Consider the following 24,103-nt stretch of genomic DNA (forward strand, 5'->3'; position numbering starts at 1 on the left):
CTAAGATACCTCTATTTGTTAGGTCATATGTAATATATGGAAACTATCCTTAGTGTGCAGGGCTACTCATTGTCACTGGCGTTATCACCAAACGTGTCAAATAACATGGTTCATTGTGCCAGAATGTAGACGTCTTATTTTTATAGATAATTTGGTAGGTACTCTACAATATCTACTTGGAGAGAGAAAGGGACAGATACTGTCAAAACATCCATCCCACCACACTCTCAGCTCTTGTTAATGCTTTGCCACCTCGAGCAGCAGCCACGCAGATTTACAGATTGCTGGAAAAAAAAAAAAAACATAGAAATAAAATAGGTATTTGTGGTAGATGTACCTTTGTTATTCCTTCTTTAGTGCAGAGGTCGCGTGTAGTGACTGTAGTCTCCTGAGTGCCCTAAACAAGATCCTAGCTATAAATAATTTGGTAAAGCTGACGGAAACAGTTAAGCAGCTTTTGGATAGCAGCAGATAGCAGCTTGGATACTGTGTGTGTTTGTGTGTGTGTGTGTATTTGTCTGTCGGTCAGTCATTGCACGTGCTGATGGCACATTCATTAACAACCAAAGTCTCATTGTCATTAAATATTATTGCAGGGAAGCAGAGCAACATAAAAGCGCTCCCACTGTCTGATGAGGCCGAGTCTTACGACCACAGAATACTTCGAACCTGCTATTCTGTATATTGATAGTTCTGAAGAGAGAGAGAGAGAGAGAGAGAGAGAGAGAGAGAGAGAGAGAGAGAGAGAGAGAGAGAGAGAGACGAAGCTGATATGATAGATCAATTAATATGATTATGAGCATCGGATTCCATGAAGGACGACTAGAGGGCCGGGAGAGGGTAAGGTACTCAATCAAGCCCTTATGTAGGGGAAGTACTGGAGGCTTGGTATAAACTCTATGAAACCAGATGTACTGGAGTTTTCATTACAACTGTTTGATTATTATTATTATTATTATTATTATTATTATTATTATTATTATTATCATTATTATTATTATTATTATTATTATTATTATTATTATTATCATTATTGTTATTATTATTATTATTATTATTATTATTATTACTATTATTATTATATCAGGTTTCATTACAAACCTTAACAGTCAAGGCATTTAATAGTCATTCCTATGCAGAGATAAATGATGAGAGAGAGAGAGAGAGAGAGAGAGAGAGAGAGAGAGAGAGAGAGAGAGAGAGAGAGAGAGAGAGAGAGAGAGAGATTCAGATTTCAGATTCAGATTCTTTATTATTCCATGAGACATGGTTATTCTTACAGATTGGTTAACATAGGTAGTCATGTTTAATATATAATAGCAAATAAAATACACACACACACACACACACACACACACACACACACACACACACACACACACACACAATAAAAAGTAGATTGACTCAAAATTTCTTTGCTACTCTGTATTAAACATTTAGTAAACGTCATTTAAAATAATTGTGCTATGATAACATTGACTAATAATTATTTAAAAGAATTTCGCTAAGTCTAGACTTAAAAGCATAAAGGCTTTCAGAATTGATCACATTGGTGGGCAGTGTATTCCATAACTTTGGTCCAAGTATCGTAATGGCTCTGGCACCAGAGTCTGTTCTAGCTCTACCCACATAAAGGTTATTGAGCTGTCTTGTGTTGCTTGTGGTGTGTTCTCTAACTGTGGGAAATTTGAGGTACCAGTCTGGATAACAGTTATTGACAGCCTTATAAACAGTTGTACATTTATCAAAGGTGTGCTTCTCTTTGATTTTCAACCACTTTAACTCTTTTATGAAGGGGGTTACATGATCATACTTTCTGGTACACCCAACAGCTACTTTAGCTGCAAAATTTTGCAATTTCTGGACATTGTGCAGCAAAGTTTCATTAGTTGTACCCCATATTACAATACAGTAATTTATTAAACTGAGAACTAGTGACTGTACTACAAGTATTCTTGTTGATTTATCAAAGTTCTGGCTTATTCTATTAATGAACATTAATGCACCCATGACTTTCTTTGTTAATTCACCAATATGTACATCAAAAAGCATGTATTTATCAATGAAAACACCAAGATTTTTAACATGAGAGCTTGGGTAAATGAAGTCTCCATCACAGTCTATTATGGTGTTCGGAGGAATCTGTGATAAAAGTTGTCTGTTACCAATGAAGATACATTGTGTTTTCTTTGAATTTAACATCAGCCCGTTTCTAAGAAAATACTGTTTTACATTCTGCAGAGTTTCTTCCGTTCTAGAGATGAGAGCTACAAGGTTATTTGGAGTGTCGGCGTGGAGAAACTGAATATCATCAGCATACTGTGTTAGACAACATTCGTTGATACTCTCATTAAGGTCATTTACATAAATCAAAAATAAAACGGGTCCGAGAATTGAACCTTGTGGGACTCCATAAGCTACGTTAAGTTTATTAGATACTGTGCTATTGAGACGGACAGACTGAGCTCTGTTTTCAATGTAACTTTTAAACCAGAAGATGTCCATTTTTATTGCAGAACATTTTTTTAAAAGGATCTCATGACTGACATTGTCAAAAGCTTTAGAGAGGTCACACAAGGTTAACAATGTAATTTTCTTAGAGTCCATATTGCTATATATTTTGTTTGAGATAACAGTAAGTGCAGTCTCTGTTGACAGTTTTGGACGAAAGCCATGTTGGGTGTTAGACAATGATTGACTAAATTCCAAGAAATACATAAGTTGATTAGTGACAACTTTTTCTAATAGTTTTGATATGATAGGTAATAGAGAGATGGGTCGAAAATTATTTGGATCATTAACATCACCAGTTTTGAGGCTTGGTACAACTAGTGCGTGTTTCCAGGATGTAGGAAAGATGCCTGTTACAATTGAAGTATTGATGATACACGTCAAATAAAAAGCTATAACATAGAGTGCATCCTTAATAAATCTCATTGAAATGCCATCCGAACCTACAGAACTAGTTTCTTTTAGGTTTTTAATAGTGAGGATAACAGTTTCAACACTTACAGGATGAGGTCTAAAAAGATCATCGTCACCTAAAGCTACATTAAAATTATTTGCATCAGATATATTTCAGAGAGAGAGAGAGAGAGAGAGAGACGTACATAGAAAGTATATTTGCATAAAAAGTCGATAAGTGGCTTAAATATTCCGAGGGCTTGCTAGTCTCAAATGTGAGTAACAAATAAAAAGGCTCGTCAGCTTGGTGTTCATTAGCATGCCTTCTTCAGACGTGTGATTACTCATGTGCTCACACGACGGGAGATTGAATTACACATAGTAAATGCTTTTAATGGGGATATTTATTTATATATTTGTTTATTAGCTGGTCTTTAGATGAGAGAGAGAGAGAGAGAGAGAGAGAGAGAGAGAGAGAGAGAGAGAGAGAGAGAGAGAGAGAGAGAGAGAGAGATTAGTAATTGGTCAGGAGAATATCTGCAATTTTTTTCTTTTATAATGCAAAGCTTTTTAGAATATCAAAGCATTCATTAATTAACCTACACTCTTTTCAGTTACACTTTTTCATATAGATTGTTTTTGCTTTCAAGAGAGCAATGGTGATAGAATCTAAGCAGATGCTGTCATGTTTGTTGTTTTGCTGTTAAAGTTTTTTTCTATATATATGTATAGTGTTGAAGTAGCAAAGGCATCGTAGAAAACACTAACATCTTGAGATCCATCAATATGTTTTCAGGGAAAATATGAGAAAATTGTGTGAGTCTTGCCGTGGTAGGAAAGATAGCCTCCTGTGGGACCTTATCAAAAGAGTGTCTGGCATTGGTTTGGTAAGCAGTGGGACAAAAAAAAATTAGGATGCCTTTGGTAATGCATATATAGGAATGTTATTGCCAGCAAAACACTACCTTGGCTTTGCAGTGAAGCTTTTCTATTCAGATGACTGCAGGAACTGAAATATGTAGACACAACTATACTAGGCAGGTCCAGTGAAAGGTATCACACTAAATGTATTGCATCATCCAGACGAGTTAGCAGCACAAGCATGAAGTGGGGTGGATCTCACAGGTGTTCACTTTTGTTGAGATCCTTACCAAGAATCAGTGACATCCAGAACCAACAGCAACTATGATATCTTTGTTGTCTCTGGAGCCCTTGTTATTGTTGTTGTTTTGTTGTTTAAGACATTATAGGTAACATGCTGTGTCCTCGCAGTAACCACACGAAAAGGCAGGTATCTAACTAGGAGTGGTCAGAGAGTGTTTGTTGTTGTTGTTATCAGAACCACAAACGGAGGAAGGCGGATGTGTTGTATTACTGAACAATAATAAAAATGAAGAATAGATGAGTCAGGCCACCTTGGCAGAGATACTCAAAAGGGACTTTCATGTTTTGTGCCGTGAATACTTTTTATGGCTAGACTGAAGTGGTACTTATTATTTTATAAGTGTATCCTTGCTGTTTTTTTTAAGGTTTGTACTGTTGAATGTTGGGAAGCTTTGCATTTATTATTTTTTGCTTCTTTTTATTTTGTTATTTAATCTTGTTATATATGTAATGGTGTTTGTTCGTTTTATTTTGTTGCAGCTGTTGTGCATATTTAACATTTTTAGCGTTTCAAGTGTGTTCTGTTTTCAGTGTTGTTTTCCATGTATCCATGTGTTCTTGCATGGAGGAATCTGACATGTTTTATTGATGACATTTCGTGTTTTTCTTCAGTATTTATTCTTTCCTTTTTTGTTCATGTGTATATTGTAACTCATGCAGTAAAGGATTTGTGGTGGTTCTGTTCATGTTGGTTCATTTTTAGCTCTTTTTAGAATAGTCAAGCTGCATCACTTTTTTATGCGGATGTTTTGATATTTTCAGGAAAGGATGGCAGGTGGTGCCGCGGTGAACACTCCCAACACGTGCAGGAGGAAAGTGAGTACCTGCTTCATTACATCATGTGCACTCTGTTTTGGAACTCGCTGTTAAACTTTTTTTTTTCCATGTCAAGTGAAACCTGTCACTGTTGCCAGCCTTTCTCCTGTCAGTTTCCTATGAATCTATGAAGGAAAGAAAAGATGTGCTTCCATGGTATCGTGTCAGTAGTATTATCCATTGAAGGATTAGTTTAAATATTTTTCCAAAGCGTTGTTTTGCCTCCCATTTTTGTGCCTTCCTAGGGTATATATATGAAAGAAGAAAGAATGTAAATTTAGTCTATAATGTTCATTGCAACATCTTACAGGAAAAAAAGTCTTTTGTGGATTAACCGAGAATCTTTTTCTAAACTATAATTTTTGTATTCCAGTCTTCATGTGCTTATTTTAGTTTATGCATAGAAAAAAAAGAAGGATACAAAATCATATATTTTCTATAATGGTGTCATCTTGTTGGTATAAATATTTACTTGGAGATTCAGTTGAAACCTAACAATTAGCTGTCAATTTTGCATTCTTTTTTTTTCGTATATATATATATATATATATATATATATATATATATATATATATATATATATATATATATATATATATATATATATATATATATATATATATCTTTTTTATATACGAATATGTGAATGAAGAAAGGAAAAATGCAATTACAAAAAACTTTCCACAATAACAGGAATATTCACTTGAGTACTTTTTAGGTAAATATCAGATCTTCTAATTTATCTGTTTATTTATCTTTTACTACATTTTACGGTTATGTAGATTAATAATATTTTGCATGTTATGATAAAGTGTCCTTGGAAACTATTACTGTAACAATCTATATTTAGTGTGAGTTTGATTTCCACATAAAAAAGGAAAAAAAATTTCCTTATCTGGAGAAAATATATTTACATTTTCTTTGTTCAATTGGTATTGATATTATTTTTAACTGATTTCCCAGGAAGCGTTACCACCATAATATTTGCGGCCTAACCTAAGGTAATTTTTTATCGTCATAACCTTTGTTGCAGCTTTATTAAGTAAAATCAGAGTTAAACTTGTATAGTTCTATGAAGTGTCCTTATTTGTCTCTGTGTATGTTGATTATCACCTTGAAAAGTCAAGGTGACGTGGGCCTTGATGACAAGAGCTGGCCCACACTATTTGTCTCCCTTTTTTTAGAGGCTCGTCATTGTAGATTTCTGAAAATATTAATTTCATCACGTTTTTTTTTTTTTTCTTGTCAGCGAATGAAAGAAAATTTATAGTTTTCTTTATCATTTAGTAAAGTATTAAATATCTTTTGAGGGATTATTCCCCTAGTAGAGTGAGGGGTTTATATTATTGTTACCACACATCTCTACACCTCACTGCCCCCGCCTGGCCCTGGAGGGCGCAACAATGATTTGGCCAGGACCACCTTTTGGTGTCCGCACATAAAAATTTTGATTTCAGTTTCAGAAACATTTTTTGGTTGGTAACTTTTGAAGGCGTATCTTATTTTATGTAATTTCTTCGTCAGACTCACCTTTGCTGTATTTTGCATATTTCAATTTATAGGCATGTGGGCGAAGATTTCTGTCTCGCAACTCTTGCAACTATCACCTCATCACTATAGATTGAGCTCTAGCGCGAAAGTGCGTGAATTATTTGCCATAACTCACTTCTTATATGGGATAGCTAGTCTTGGTTGGCACCATCAGACTCAGCAGTGACTGTAGAACAGAGATGTGTTGTAAAGAACTTGACAAAACAAAAAAGAAAATGATGAGTTGAACTGTGAAGATGTTAAAAAAAAAATGTTCATAACATGTTTTACTTATGCCTGCTATTTTCAAATGTTAATCATTGAATTGAATGCAGATAGCAAAACAGAGTCAATATGGGTAGATATTAAGGAATGATCACAGTCAGTAGTAATGGGAGTAGTGTACAAGCCACCGAACAGTACAAGAGAAATTAACACCTCACTGTGGCAGGAATTAAATAGAGCAGGAAGGTACAGTCAGGTATTTGTGGTAGGAGACTTTAATTTTAGGAATATCGACTGGAGCCTGATGGTGGATAACATGGAAGTAGAAGAATTTCTGAAGGTAATTCAGGAAAATTTTTTTAAATACAGTAAAATCCCTCTTATCCGGCATCAACAGGACCGCCGACATGCCGGATACTTGAATAGAAGTGAAATTATGTCCACAGTCACCACCCTACACTCACGCATCTTACCATAACAAAGATCAGCTGATCGCTGTGCCGCGCGTCGCCACCCGTACTGTCACCTCACACTCACCAACACACATTGTGATTGTAATTGTGACTCCTTCTGATCTTTTCAAGCTGAACCACTCGTATAACACTTTGTCCATCATTTCACCACGATGATACTGCAGTGTGTGACGATTTTCCGCTGCCTTTGGGGTGTCGGTAGCTTTCATGTAATCCCACAACTTTTTCGTTTGGGATTTAATGTCATAAATAGTTGATGAGCCCACACCATATTCCACCATTAGTTGCTGTCTGCTTTCATCTCTCTCTAATTGTTGACAAATGTCTACCTTCTGCTTAAGTGCAAGCACAACACGCTTCCTCTTTTCTAGAACTTTAGGCATAATGAAGGTGTCAGGCGATAAACAGTGCACACGCGGGACTGAGTCACTGAGTAAACAGTGCAGTGGGCCGCGGGTGGCGCGAAGCAGTGCGCTCTGGTGGCGAGGGGACAAAGTATGCCTTGCACGGGAATTTTAATCAATTTTATGAGTACACATTGATTTTTTATTGATTTTAAGGTTCGGGGAAAAATGTGCCGGATACTTGAAGCTGCCGGATGCTCGAATGCTGGATGAGAGGGATTTTAATGTAGGTAATCATAGAACCCACAAGGGAGAACAGTATTCTAGATATAATTCTTACTAACAGGGAGGAAGCAGTCATATAGGTAGAGGTTGGGGACAGCTAGGTGATAGTGACCATTGGGAAATTAGGTACAAATTAAAATGGAAGAAACTTTTAGAAGCAAAAATACTAGTAAAATACCTGACTTTAGGAGAGCAGTTTTTGAGGAATTAAAAAGGTACCTCCAAGGAGTTGACTGGCAACGGATGCAGGGTGAGGTCAGGTCAGGAACAGAGTTGAGAGAGATAAGGAAGGATGAGAGAGGTGAGGTGAGGTGTGAAGGTGAATGACAAGAGAAGGGAAGATTTGTCTGTAAGGGGTGGAGGAGAGAGAGATGGGGAGATAGGTATGAGTATGTTGGAGGGTCAAGTCATGCTGAAATGGGAGAGATGAGGTCGAGAAGAGTAAATGAAGAAGTGGAGAGGATGGAACTGGCCGAGATGGGGGGATTAGGTGAAGTAAATGTAGATGAGTTGCATAAATATTTCGTAGATAAATTCCATACATGTCAGTTAGCAAACATCCCGTATAGAGCAATAAGATCACAGAAAAATAACCCTAAATGGATGACTGCTAGGTTAAAACATCATATAGGGCAGAAGAGAAGTATATATAAGAGATTAAGGGCAGGTGAAGATGTTTTAAGGTCATAATATAATGAATTAGTTGAAACAATCAGGAGGTCAACAAGGGTAATTATGAATTAAAGGTAGCCAGCCAGGCAAAGACGGACCCCAAGGGATTTTATCAGGTATACAGGAAGAAATTAATAAGGATACTATAGGTCTATTAAAGGCAGCAGATGGGGAGCTGCTTAGTTCTGGGAGGAGTTTAGTAAAATTCTGAATGAGTATTTTTTAACTGTCTTCACCCAGGAAAACATGCAGGATATGCCAAATAGTGAACAGATGTTTAGAGCAGATGAGAATGAGAAGCTAGCAGATATTTCCATAACTAAGGAGATCATGGAACAGAAGATAGATAGGCTAAAAAAGTTCAAGGCACCAGGACCAGATGAAATATATCCCAGAGTACTTAAGAAATGCAAAGAGGTTATTAGTGAGCTGTTAGTCTCTCTCTTTAGGAAATCATTTGAGTCAGGTGAGGTACCAGTAATGTGGAGGCAGGCTAATGTAGTACCCTTCTTTAAGAAAAGAGATAAAACTTTAGCATCTAATTATAGACCTGTCAGCTTAACTCCAGTTGTGAGTAAAATATTGGAGTCAATAATAGCGAGGAACATTAGGGAGCATTTAGACAAACATAACTTGATAAATTAATCACAGCATGAATTCTCAAAGGAGAAGTCTTGCCTGATGAACTTGTTAAGTTTTTACAGTAAAGTGTACGAGGCAGTAGATAATGGTGATAGTTATGATATCTTATATCTGGACTTTAGTAAAGCTTCTGACAAGGTACCCCCATCAGAGGCTCCTGAGAAAGGTTAGGGCACACGGGATAGATGGGAAGGTGTTAGGATGTATAAGGTCATGGCTAAGCGACAGGTGACAAAGAGTTGTAATAAACGGCTCTAAATCTAGGTGGTGCCTTGTAATTAGTGGGGTGCCACAGGGATCAGTATTAGGGTCATTGTTGTTTTTAATATATATCAATGACTTGGATATTGGAATTAGTAGTGATGTTAGTAAATTTGCAGATGACACAAAGATAGATTAATTAGGTCAGAATCGGATGGCATCACCTTGCAGGCAGATTTAGAGAAGATGAATGAATGGACGGACAGATGGCAAATGCAGTTTAATATCAACAAATGCAAAGTACTTAGGGTAGGTAGAGGAAACCCACACAGTAGATACACAATGTTTTAAACAACGAAACTCTGGTAGGTACAGGGTACGAGAAAGATTTAGGAGTTATAGTTAGTTCTGAACTCTGTCTAGGAAAGCAATGCATAGAGGCCAGAAACGGCAAATAGTGTATTAGAATTCATTTTTAGGAGTGATAAAAGAAGATGGCCTGAAGTAATATTAAAGTTATATTTGGTGCTGGTCAGATCTCGTCAAGGCTACATTGTGCAGTTTTGGTCCCCACATTACAGGAAAGATATAGGTCTATTAGAATCAGTACAGAGGAGAATGACTTAAAGGATACAGGGGATGAGGAGCATTCCTTATGAGGCAAGATTAAAGCTGTTAAATTTGCATTCTTTAGAGAGATGTAGGCGAAGTGGGGACCTGATTGAAGTCTTTAAGTGGTATAAGGGTTATAACAAGGTGTATGTAAGCAAAATTCTTAGGATCAATAACCAGGATAGAACAAGTAATAATGGGTTCAAGCTTGAAAATTTTTCTAAAAAAGGTTCTCAAATAGAGTGGGAGATGAGTGGAATGGACTCAGTAATCTTGTTGTTTGTACTAAGACATTAGGGAGCTTTAAGAGAAGATTAGACAAGTTTATGAATGGGGATGATAGGTGGAAATAGATAGGTATATTTCATACAAGGACTGCCACGTGTAAGCCTGGCCACTTCATGTGGTGTTCCTTATTTCTTATGTTCTTATGTTCTTATGTACTGAAATATATTATTACTTTAAGTGAAAAAACTCTCGGGAATAGGATAGCTTGATCAGAATGCAGATAAAGCTCAACATATTGAAAACACAGAGTCATTTATAGCATTGTGTCACTCACTGCAACCTGCACAGCGGCTCGACACTATGCGTGGCACGTGCAGCCGGGCTTCGTTTGACAACGTCTGTGACGCATCCAAAAATTAGAACCAGCCGCTGGAGGAAGGTCTTTTAAGTTGTTAAGCAACTTAAAACACCTATTACCTAGTTATCTATTTTTTGTGAAGTCAAACTTCCTATTGTCATTTTTAAAAAAATCAAACTTTTGTCTCCAAATAATCTTGCGCATTTCATCGCATGCATTGTTATTATTTATTTATTTTCTTCTCATGCAAAACCTCACTTTGTATGATCTTTAAGTTCTCTTCACTATATTATCTTAGGTATATTATTCCATTCAAAAATTGCAATTGATGCATAATTTATATACTATACAAAAATATTAAATTAATAAATTATCAAAAATAAAAAACACAAACACTAATTTGATAATGTAATTACATATTCATATTTGCGTCCTCTTTTATAAATCATCCACAGTAATGTTTTTCATGGTGCCTCATCCTCTCAGAATCCTCGCACTCACATCACACTCTCATCGTGCTTACCTCTCTGCATCTCAAACACATTCCTTGCAAGGTTAGCATTCCTGTGAAGGTTATGCATGTCCATGTACGCCTGTATGTACGTATCTGTGTATTGTTGCTGCTATTCATTGTCGTCTTGTTCTTGTTCTTCTCGACATTCTTCTTCTTTGTGTTGTTGTTCATGTTGCTAATTTGTTGTTGTTGCTCCTGCAGTTTTTTCTCTATGCTGGTGTAATCTGGTATGTTTTCTTTCTTTTATTTGATATTCATGAACAATATTTTGATTTCATTAGAAGTAAAAATGCAACTTTTTTTTTCATATCACAGTAATGCCTTATATTTTCTTTTGCTCTCTCTCTCTCTCTCTCTCTCTCTCTCTCTCTCTCTCTCTCTCTCTCTCTCTCTCTCTCTCTCTCTCTCTCTCTCTCTCTCTCTCTCTCTCTCTCTCTCTCTCTCTCTCTCTCTCTCTCTCTCTCTCTCTCTCTATATATATATATATATATAGAGAGAGAGAGAGAGAGAGAGAGAGAGAGAGAGAGATGATGATCAGATAAAAGAAAGAAAACATACCAGATTACACCAGCGTAGAGAAAAAAACTGCAGGAGCAACAACAACAAATTAGCAACATGAACAACAACACAAAGAAGAAAAATGAGGAGAAGAACAAGAATAAGAAGAATAAGAAGAGCAGCAACAGTAACTGCAATAACAACAACAATAGCATCATCAACAACAATAACAACAAAGGGAATAAATCTCTTTGTATCCAACAGGAGCAGAAAACATCATGGCTTTACCATCCAAGAGGTCTGGATGTCTCAAGTTACATAAATATTAATATAAAAGAAACATTTTTTTAGAGAAATAGTAAATATAAGCAATTATTCATACAATAAACACAAAAATGGAAATTAATGATTCAAAGTAAATATTATGAAGAGATTAGATAAAAATACAAACAGATGTAGGAGAGAAATTTTAACAACAAAAGCAAAAAATAAGCAATTCAGTTAAGCATAACAAAATAATCAAAGCGTCAGCAAATAAAGAGAGATGTAAATAATAAAGGGGAAATATAAGCATACATTATTATTACTATCATTTTTTTAGTTAACAGTTTTATACAGGAACATCATATCATTTGTGAGAGAGAGAGAGAGAGAGAGAGAGAGAGAGAGAGAGAGAGAGAGAGAGAGAGAGAGAGAGAGAGAGAGAGAGAGAGAGCATCACAGTGTTCATTCACCTTGCATATTAATGAAGAGCTCAAGGGCATGATGGTGGATTACAGGGAGAGAAGTGAGGGAGAACAAGGGTGAGAGGAGAGAGAGAAGAGGAGAGAGAGGGAGAGGCAGGCTGAGGACAGAGTGAGTGCAGGGTGTGGAGAGATGGGGAAGAGTAAGTGAGAAATAAGGTGAGAGCAGCATATATGAGAGAGAGAGAGAGAGAGAGAGAGAGAGAGAGAGAGAGAGAGAGAGAGAGAGAGAGAGAGAGAGAGAGAGAGAGGCAGGGGGTGATGGTTACTATGAAGACAACAGAAAAAGAATGAATGAAAAAATAGAGTGAGGAAAGAGTGAGGGAAGGTGAGAGGAACATCAAGGTGTAGAGACAAAGGGTGAGGGAAGGCACGGGAGATCAGGAAGACTGATGCAAATGAAAAACAGGAAAGGAAAAGTAAAAAGAGGGAGGTAAGACTCTTGTTTAAGTCATGCTGATACAGTTTGGTCTGGCTGGACAAAGCCTGTGATAACTTGTACTGTACAGAAAATGAACGAGTCAGGCATGACTTTTCCTCCTTTATTTCAACCAGACGGCACCACTGCTATCACATCTATTTCTAAAGCTGAACTCTTCATCCAGACCTTTGCTAAAAACTCTACCTTGGACGATTCTGGACTTGTTCCTCGCTCTCCTCCACCCTCTGATTACTTCATTCTACCTGTTAAAATTCTTCACAATGATGTTTTCCATGCCCTCACTGGCCTAACCCTGGGAAGGCTTATGGACTTGATGGGGTCCCTCCTATTGTTCTCCAAAACTGTGCCTCTGTGCACAGTTTCACCTTACCTAGTCAAACTCTTTTAGCTCTGTCTGTCAACATCTACTTTTCCTTCTTGTTGGAAGTTCGCCTATATTCAGCCTGTTCTTAAATAGGGTGACTGTTCTAATCCCACAAACTACCGTCCTATTGCTTTAATTTCCTGCCTATCTAAGATTTTTTAATCTATCCTCAACAGGAAGATTCTTAAACATCTATCACTTCACAACCTTCTTTCTGATCACCAGTATGGGTTCCGTCAAAGCCACTCTACTGGTGATCTTTTAGCTTTCCTTACTGAGTGGTGGTCATCCTCTTTTAGAGATTTTGGTAAAACTTTTGCTGTTGCCTTGGAGATATCAAAAGCTTTTGACAGAGTCTGGCACAAACCCTTGATTTCCAAACTACTGTCCTACAGCTTCTATCCTTCTCTCTGCAATTTAATATCAATAAATGCAAAGTACTTAGCGTAGGTAGAGGAAAGCCACACTGTAGGTACACATTAAACAACCAAACTCTGGTAGATACAGGGTACGAGAAAGATTTAGGAGTTATAGTTAGCTCTGAACTCCATCTAGGAAAACAATGCATAGAAACCAGAAACAGGCCAAATAGGGTACTAGGATTCATTTTTAGGAGTGTTAAAAGTAGAAGGCCAGAAGTAATATTAAAGTTATACTTGGCGCTGGTCAGACCTCATCTAGACTACGCTATGCAGTTCTGATCCCCACATTACAGGAAAGATATAGGTCTATTAGAATCAGTGCAGAGGAGAATGACTAAAAGAATACAGGGGATGAGGAGTATTCCTTACTAGGCGAGATTGAAGTTGTTAAATTTGCATTCTTTAAAGAAATGTAGGTTAAGAGGGGACCTGATAGAAGTCTTTAAGTGGTATAAGAGTTATAACAAGGGGGATGTAAGCAAAATTCTTTAGATCAGCAACAAGGGGAGAACAAGAAATAACAGGTTCAAGCTTGAAAAATTTAGGTTTAGGAAGGAGACAGGAAAAAATTGGTTCTCAAATAGAGTGATAGATGAGTGGAATGTACTCAGTAATCATATTGTTAGTGCTAGGACATCAGAGAGCATTAAGACAGGATTAGACAGGTATCTGGATGGGGATAATAGATGAAAATAGGTAGGTATATTTCATACAGGGATTGCCATGTGTAAGCCTGGTCGCTTCTTGCAACTTCCCTTATTTCTTATGTTCTTATGTTCTCTGTAACTTCATCATCACCTGGTATTGTTCAGTGCCTTGAAAATTCAATTCCTCCATCTATCAACTCGACACAACCTTCCAGACAACTATCCCCTCTTCTTCAATGACACTCAACAGTCCCCCTCTTCTACACTGAACATCCTCGGTCTGTCTTTTACTTATAATCTGAACTGGAAACTTCACATCTCATCTCTAGCTAAAACAGCTTGAATGAAGTTAGTTGTTCTGAGATGTTTCTGCCAGTTTTTCTCACCCCCTCCAGCTGCTAATTGTACAAGGGCCTTATCCGTCCATGTATGGAGTATGCTTCACATGTCTGGGGGGGTTCCACTCATACCGCTCTTCTAGATAGGATGGAATCAAAAACTTTTCTTCTCATCAACTCCTCTCCTCTAACTGACTGTCTTTAGCCTTTCTCTCATCACCACAATGTTGCATCTCTAGCTGTCTTCCACCGCTATTTTCATGCTAACTGCTCTTCTGATTTTGGTAACTGCATGCCTCCCTCCTCCCATGGCCTCACTGCACAAGACTTTCTTCTTTCTCTCACCCCTATTCTGTCCACTTCTCTAATGCAAGAGTTAACCAGTATTCTCAATCATTCATCCCTTTCTCTGGTAAACTCTGGAACACCCTGCCTACTTCTGTATTTCCACCTTCCTATGACTTGAATTTCTTCAAGAGGAAGGTTTCAAGACACTTATCCTTCAAATTTTTACTACTGCTTTTAGACCCTTTTCTGGGACTGGGATCTCAGTTTTTTTTTTTTTCTTGCCCTTGGGCAGTGTCCCTCCTACATTAGAAAAAAAAACAATATGATATAGAACTAAATTATGATATATATATATATATATATATATATATATATATATATATATATATATATATATATATATATATATATATATATATATATATATATATATATATATATATATAACCCACTTAGGCTTTTTTTTATGCCAACCCTGAGTCAGGATGATCACCATGACCAGAATTATTTTTAGTTGGTGTTGACTGTTGTGCCACTACACTTATTGAACACCATTTGCTCCTATCGAAGAAAACTTAATATAAGATTATCGATTATGAACTGATGCAAAGAGTTTTCTTTTCTAACTTGCCTCGATATATAGAATTGTTAAAATTTTCTAAAGTTACAAAATTTACTGAGGCCTGTAAGATTTTCAACTCTTTTGGGGGGGATATTTAAAAATTCTAACATAGATACGTTGAAATGTAATGTATTGACAATTTTTTTCAAGTCACATAAATTTTTTTCAAGTCACATATTTTAAGAGTTTCAACATACGTTAAAGTGAAATATACCAGTCATTTGGTTACTTTATGCAATAAAGAATTGTAATGAAAAAAATCAAACTGGCATCATCCAACTAGGTTGACTTTAGAAAACAGATTGAGAAGAATTTATGAGTAAATGCCTTTGGTTGATTGACAGTCATTGACCTCTCATTAATTACAAGGAAGGGAATGATTCTTTTTTTTATTTTACTGATCATGGTGAGTGATAATAGAAAAGTTTGGCTTAATATAAATGTATTCATGTGTTTTCTCGTTGCCATGATAAGTTAATTTGTTAATTGCTTCAGTCTCTCTCTCTCTCTCTCTCTCTCTCTCTCTCTCTCTCTCTCTCTCTCTCTCTCTCTCTCTCTCTCTCTCTCTCTCTCTCTCTCTCTCTCTCTCTCTCTCTCTCTCTCTCTCTCTCTCAAAATTCCATCATATTCATCACTTTATTGCTGCTCCCTCCATCTTACTCAGAGGGCGCAGGGTGAGGTGGCGAGCAGGGCGCCAGAGAGCAAAGAAAGATATGAAGACAGGAAATTAGGTTTGGAAAAGACAGTGGTGGGTCGGCGAGCGGCGGGTTATGCGGCGATGTGAAGGGAAGAGCCGTGTGTGGAAGGCGTCAGTGAGGAGGCTACTTGGCCGCTCGTAATTTAAGTCTGAGTTGTGAGAAGCAGTGAACTGAGAAATAGGAGCAGTGTAGGGAGGAGTGAATGAATAATTCAAGATGCACAGTAAGGAAAGGGGAAGAATGTGTAGGGCTAGAAGGGGAAGAAGGAAGAGGCTTAGATTAAAGAGTAAAGATGAGGCATCTTCTTTTCATTATTTATGGATTATCGCTGTTATGGCGAGTAAAAAGAAAATATATAGGAAATAACTTATTGGTGATCAGTAACATTAGTAACACGTTTACTTAAATTAAACCACCACATGCTTCTTTCTTTTATATTGGCATCTGTTGAGGGTGGTTAGGAGCGATCACACTTCAGTCTGGGAGGCGAGGAGCCAGCATTTTTACCTAACTTATAGCCCCTCTTTGTTGTAAGGTGCCTGGAGACGCAAATTGCATAAACGTACCTTTTTCTTAAACGCTTATAAAATGTACATTGTAAAAAATAATCTATAAATTTTACAGAAAATTCACTGGCAACAAGGCTGCCGAACTTTTTCTCTAAAATTTACAGTTATCTGTAAACAAAAATTTCCATATAAATAACAGATTTTCTGTAAATTTTAAATGTTTCTGTATTTTTTTCCTTGTAAATTATCACAGGATTTTTTTGTATACCATTTACAGAAATTACTCATCAAAAAAAGGGGAAAATGTATTTCTCAATTTTAGTTTATCTTACTGGAACAGTACTGGCAAACAGTATTTGTAGTTTACATGAACTTGTGAACAACTTAGCAGTATCAAATTCTTAAGAAATTTGTAGTTAATATCCATAATGTATCAAATTCTTAAGAAATTCCTAGTTAATATCCATATTGTGTACACTTGATGATAGTAGTACAGCACATAGATCCTTCATTATATCAAACTAATCTGGAAAGTCTGGGTTGATAAAAAAAAAAAAAAGATACATCTAATGACTTGTTGGCATATGACCCTTTTTTTTTGTATATGCCAAATTTTCTCTGTACATCAGAAAAAAAGTTTGTATACTTGTGTATGTGTACTACTGTATATGCAGTTAAGACAATACAGTACATACATATCAAATTATGACTTTAGATACAAATGGTAGACATTGCAATGCTGCTGCTCTCACTACACATTACTGTTTACAGTTGCCAGCTGATCACACGCCTGAATGCCTGCTGGCCAACTGAACCATGCACCACATATTAATAAAGTGTATTCAGTATACACTGAGCAACAGTTCAAAAGGTCGACTGACTGGCAGCCAGGCAGGAGTATATTGTTTCCTCCAGATGGTCAGCATGTAAACAAAAGGCACACTGAGAGCAGTGGGCAAGTGGTATACATAAACTTTTTATGACAAACTGAAAAGTTCGCTGTATGCAGAAAAGAGCAGATATCAGAAGAAACCAGTGTTTGAAAGAGCAAATTTGATATATTGAGGTTATATCCTGAATCAACAGCAATGTTTTAATTACAGCAGTAAAATGCTGTAAACTTTCCAATATCCATCCTAGTTATTATCCAAAGGCCCATCCGGAGACTGCAACATCTGGATAGGGATGTAAATGACTGTAAAACATCCGGATAATGACTTACTGTCTGAATAGTGACCCTTACCCTCCAGATAGCAACTCTTACTGTCACGATAGCCAATCAGACACTTGTTTGGATAATGACGAGTCTGGAAATGCGACTATTCAGTACTCGTGACATTTTTTACATTTAATAACAATTTAAGTAAATAAATACTAAAATCATAATTGACTCAGTAGAACACATATTTACTAGGGCACTTCGAGGACTTTTTTTTATGAATATTAAATATTCTTTTCTATATGAACAGATCTTGAGTATATCACATATCTACCTGATTATGTACAAAAATATTTAATTACGTCGGTGGGAAATCACTTCACCTGAACCAAAGTCTATGAAAATAAGTTAACTGCTTCCAGTATCTGAAACATTCTTGGGAAAATAAGCAAGGTATTATTTAAACTGTATGTGTTTATGAGAGAAACACAGAAGGAATGCAAGGACTGATATGTGTAAGGAATCTGACAACCAAGCTGAAAAAAAAAAAAAATAATAATAATAAAAAAAACGAAAAAAAAACATCCTTTTAGTTAAAGCACAGCATCAGTAATAATAAACATGGGAACTTGAATCCTGTCCTACTGCCCATGGAAAAATTATAAAGGTGAGACAATTCATAGGAGAAAGATTTTATTTAACACAATGTATCCAACAGCACATCGGGTTAAGGCATGGACAACCTACATTTTCCTCATATTCTCACGTAAAAGATGAACTAGATAAGAGGCTTCAAAATCAAAATGAGGTAAAAGGAGAAATTACCTGAGCACATTTTTAAAACTAAACATACATTAGACAAACTTGCAAAAAATATTTCCAAAAAACTACACTATACAATTTAATCAATTACTTGACACTTCATCAAAGAGCATTCCTAAAAAATAATAAATAAATAAATAAAAATAACAGTGAATCTAAGCATTTCACTACATCACCAAGCATGGAGAGAACTTTACATAATCATCATCATTACACTTCATTAAAAGAGAATTTAAGAAAAAAAAAATCATAATGAACCTAGGCATTTAACTATACATCAACCAGCATGGAGAGAACTTTACATCATCAGCATCATCATCACCATTATAATCATTACATACACAAATAAAAAAAAGCATTCCAGAAAAAATTTGAACCTAGGTATTTAATTTACATCACCAATCATGGAGAAAACTTGCATTATCATCATCATCACCACCATTATAATCATCATTATACTTGCATGGAGAAAACTTGACATCATCATCATCATCACCTTTATAATCATTACACCATTATTAAGAGCATTCCAGAAAAAAAAAAAAAAAAAAAAAAAAAAAAATATATATATATATATATATATATATATATATATATATATATATATATATATATATATATATATATATATATATATATATATATATATATATATATATATATAATGAACCTAGGCATTTAAGTACATCACCTTTACAGCATCACCATTATAATTGTCATTGACACATCATTAAAAAAAGAGCATTATTTAAGTACATCACCAAGACTGGAAGAGAAGTTTCATCCACTTGTGTATCACAATTCTAGTTTCCTCCCCTCTAGTGGCTGACAGCATCTGCAATAGTTAAGATAATGAAAACATGATACAAAAGTTGCATTGTTGTCTTCAGTCTTGAACGCACAATACAAGTACTTCATATAAACAGTAAGGTATATACTACAGGGCAAATTGTTTATTTCTACTGAAGTCAGTGGTAATAAATAAATTAAATAAATGATGGCCCACTAAGTTTCCAAATAGGGATGACCAGCCCCTTTTTTCCAGGCACAAGCACATTAAAGCAATCTAACCGTCATAACACACTCATAGCATCTCTAATAAAATTAGTAATCAAACAAATTAATTATTTGTGAGGTAAAATGAAATGGTAAATAAGACACTGTAATACATGTGACTTCCTGGAAGCTTATTTTTCACTTAACAAAAACCCAATATAAGTGTTCCAAGATTTCTTAAAAGAAAATAATGATGATTAATCTCCATAATGATAAAGCAATGTTTTCATAAGTAATAAACATTACCTGGTGGGATTTAGCTCCTCCAGTCTACATCAGCAATACCATTAATCAGGGACAGGACCTTCGGATGGACTTCAGAGTGCCTTTTGCAATGTTTTTTTTTACTTCTATCTTGCTCCCCCATTTGGGATTGATACCAGCAAAACATCTGTAGTGATGGAAGGTAATGTACTATGGAGGTACACTGGAGGTGTTCTGGACATATTTATCTATATGTTTATATATATATATATATATATATATATATATATATATATATATATATATATATATATATATATATATATATATATATATATATATATATATATATATATATATATATATATATATATATATATATATATATATATATGAATTACCTTTGAATGAACTCGAGTGTTGATGCAGAATCCATGGGGTACCTTATATTAAAGTTGTAATAGGAGGCCAACAGCATAGCTAGGCCAGTGGTAAATGTGGCAATATGCTCAGTGACAACAACACCATCAATTGACAGCATATATCTTGTTGTAGTAAACCTTGATTCTCCTGAAAGTATTAAAAATAAATAAATAAATAAAAATAACATAGCCACCTGGTCAGGATTTCATGACTTGTCTCTAGCATCTTCACCCCTTTCTCACCAATCAATGCTTGTGGCAGAACTGCAGTAGATATTTTACCTCCTCTTCCTAAAGCTTTTTCCACAAAAGACCAGGTAATAATAATGATAACATAATTTTTATGGACCACAAGATACTTCTCTCTCATAATTTTTATAACAAATACCCACACATCCCCTTCCTGTTTATTAAGCACAAAGGAACCAATTAATAACTTTATCAAAGGTAAAATGATAAGAAAATTACAATTATTTACACTGCTCCTGGTTGTAATATTACACCTCCTTTGGTTACATATGTATATAAATGATAAGCTAGTCCCTTCCAAGTCATAAATGTCATTTCTTGTTGTACTGGATACCTCCTAACTTGGTGACAAGTCATCACAGAGGTCTGAATTTGATGAGTAGACCATTTCAGTTGGCAAGTCCTTAACTGTTTGATATGTGTGATGCCTACTTAAGTGTGATTTAAATGTGGTTGTCTTTGAGAACATTTTGGAGCACTGATTAAAGGGGCACTGAATCCTGGTGCCATCATCAATGTGCTGTCTCAAATGCTTTAATAAATCCTTCATTTTTATCACAAACTTGTTGGCACAAAAGAGTTTTACACTGTAATTTCAAATGGAGACTTAAGATCAACAATTTTTCATCACTTTTTGACCTACATTCTTGATGGTCTTGGTATATATGAGCCTTTAGCCCTGCATATGATGAAAATGTCCATTTGGAATCCCTTAATGGGCATTTGATAACTCTTCTGTATTGATTTAAATGCAACAGGCAATGATTTACACAATTTTTCACTGACCTTGATACATGATTACAGAGAGGACATGAAGACTCTGAATCCATGACACAAAAGTAATTACTAAAAAATCATTAGTACTTAACTGTGCTTGCCCTTCAGGTATTCAGAGATTATTACAACACTTAAGAAACATACTTTTTTTCTAAAAGTGGTAGTGGACTCATGGAACAAACTCCACTACATTTTCACTCATTCATCAGTCTTCCACTCATCTGTGCCCACCAGCCGGATGTAACAGATTACCACTTAACCTAGGTAATCAACCTAACAAACTAATGAAACTAACCATCATAACCAAACCAAACCAAATTAGACTGACCTAACTAACCTAACCAAGCCAAACCAGCATAATTTAACATAGGTATATAATCAAACTAACCAAACTAAGAGTGCAGATGAGTTTAGTTAATTATTTAATTTACCAATGACTTCATGCATAAACATAATTTATATTAGGTAGGTAAAAAAAATGTATACATCATGCACAAATAAACACACTTAATAATGACATGGCTTACAAGCTGAGATTAACCAACCATTGAATTGTCACTTACATGCGAGAGAGGAGACCAGGAATGTTGTTGGATGGAAGGCCTTTAGGCCTTAGGACCTTAGGAGGTAGGTAGGTAGAATACTGGCTAGCTGTGCCCTTGGTGATGTTTTTGTTGAGGCTGTATAGTTCAGTCTTAACAACAGCGTCAACTTAGCCTCTAGTGTCCCAGAAGTGCAGTAAGCTGACAGTATCAAGCTTGATGAAAGTACAGGCCTGGGTCTCACTCAGTGCAGGATAAAAAAGGTGTAGCTACTGGTCTCGTACTGGCATTTGGCAGGCACCTCGTATTCATAAACAGAAAAATTGGTGGTTCAACAGTTGGAAATCTCGATGTGCATGTAACTACTCCTATGCTTTTATTATTTTTCTCATCATACTTCCTCAAAATTTCATACTACTAAATGTTTGAACTGAGATAACAAAATATATTTCTTACCTTGCATGTCTCCCCAGAGTAGAATATTCCATCTTCTGGTTACTGAAGTTACTAGGTCGAAGTAACCTTGCGTCACCGAAATATTATATAGAACGTTTGAGCTTTTCATTTCATTATGAATAATTTTCATCATCACTTTAAGTGAAAATATTTGTATACGATAAATGCACATCGACATACAAAGGCGCTACATGACAAGTTTTCAGTAACAGTGCCACGTGTCGCAATAAACAATGCACATGACAAATAATATAGAAAAAAAAAACATTTAAAGTATGTTTTTAAGGCTATTGGTATAACAGCAATGAATAAGTATTACATTCCAAGTATTTAATGAAGAATAATATTGAAGACAACCGCTTAGCAACGAAGAAAAAATGCAACATTTACAGACACCCTGTTGCTTTGATTTACAGTGTTTATCTGTATTTAATTCTATCTCGATAAAATATTATTTAGATAATATGGAGGCTTATGGTGTCTCGGCACACACTCAACATTGCCTGTTAAATGTTAACAAGGACTGAGCCAAGAAATTCAAGACATCACAACCAAATTGCATGTCACATACAACAGTCGGATTTGTAAACTTTGGTTACAGCTATTTCCTGTCAGTATTTATGGGAAAAATACTGTAAAAACAACAATTATTTTGTACAGTGTAGTAAGAAAGTTCCCTTAAAGACACCTAACGAGTAAGACTTTTGCACACACACACACACACACACACACACACACACACACACACACACACACACACACACACACACACACACACACACACACACACACACACACACACACACACACACTATGGCAGCAGCAGGAGCACAAGCAACAGCAGTCTGGACTTTGTTTCGTTATTGGTGAAGAAACACTATGTTTTTCTCTTTGTTTTTAGGTTTTAACACGGTCCTCTGATTTTGTGTTTGTGTTGTCGGATGCAGCAGCGACGGGACGTTTTTCTTTCCTCGCAGCCAGATGATGTAGACTGGGTTTTTCCTGCTCCTCCTGACACACTCACAATTTACCGGTGAGTGACGGGGACGGAGCAGTTTTTGTAGTGCAGTGTACGTCCTTCCATTTTTAGGTTTACATTTAAGTGAAGGCTGTCATGCTTGCCTATGTTATTCCATGTGCATGTAAGGTAAGGCTGCTTGACAAAGTGTCTGACTCACTGCAGACACTTGCTTTATGCTGTACTGTAATAAACAAGTAATTTCTCAATGTAAAGGAAACAGTGAGTCACAAAAGTGCCTCTCAATATGATTTGGTAATGAAAAGTAGAATACATGTATGAAGTATGTATGTATGAATGTATGAAGTAAATAGATAATAAATAAGTGAATAAATAAATAAATAAATAAATGGATGAATTAATGCATACCCTAGAGAACATTTCATACCTACTGAGCTTACCATAGCAAATACACTGATATGCTACAAAAAATGCACACAAGTATATGAAGATGGAAAAAAAATGGGGGAAGTCTGTCTTGTTATGTTATTTCTTTGGTTACTGCTCTTCTGAATTTGACATCAGCATGCGTCTCTCCTTCCCCACGCTGACGCTACGCAAGACTTTCACTTTTATTAGGTTCCCTTTCAGTAGTCCAGGAGTCAAGCATTTTCTTCATTCTTACATCCCCTTCATTAGTAAACTCTGGAATTCTCTGTCTATTTCTGTTTTTTTTTCCCCTTCCTGTGACTAGTTGTTTTAAGAGTATTGAGGCACTTCCAGAAACATATTTAGATTTTTTATTATTGATTTTCTTTTTATCTTTTCTCTTTTTTTGTCTGTGTGTATGGAAGCGACAACTGAAAAGATATTTTTTTGTTCCTCTGTTTGCCATTCGCCAAGAAGATATGAGAGTGTG

General features: G+C 35.8%; 1 protein-coding gene and 1 long non-coding RNA gene across 7 annotated transcripts in view; one reads left to right on the plus strand and one right to left on the minus strand.

Moving 5' to 3' along the window:
• LOC135101304 (circumsporozoite protein-like) overlaps positions 1-24,103 on the plus strand; it is a 142,742-nt gene that overhangs the window by 37,224 nt on the left and 81,415 nt on the right. For 5 of the 6 annotated variants that reach the window (XM_064005103.1, XM_064005107.1, XM_064005106.1 and 2 more), the window contains exon 3: positions 4,831-4,884. The exons of the other annotated variant lie outside the window; for it this stretch is intronic. In XM_064005103.1, the coding sequence (XP_063861173.1) occupies positions 4,831-4,884 (54 nt within the window). The remainder of the gene's footprint in view (positions 1-4,830; positions 4,885-24,103) is intronic. 6 annotated transcript variants of the gene reach the window in all.
• Positions 19,197-23,129, minus strand: LOC135101100 (uncharacterized). The gene is made up of 4 exons (XR_010269021.1): positions 21,792-23,129; positions 20,182-20,350; positions 19,823-19,967; positions 19,197-19,355 (listed from the first exon to the last, which is right to left on the minus strand). It is a non-coding gene; the product is annotated as an uncharacterized LOC135101100 (long non-coding RNA).

This window comes from Scylla paramamosain, chromosome 6 (genome assembly GCF_035594125.1).
Source record: "Scylla paramamosain isolate STU-SP2022 chromosome 6, ASM3559412v1, whole genome shotgun sequence".
NCBI lineage: Eukaryota > Metazoa > Arthropoda > Malacostraca > Decapoda > Portunidae > Scylla > Scylla paramamosain.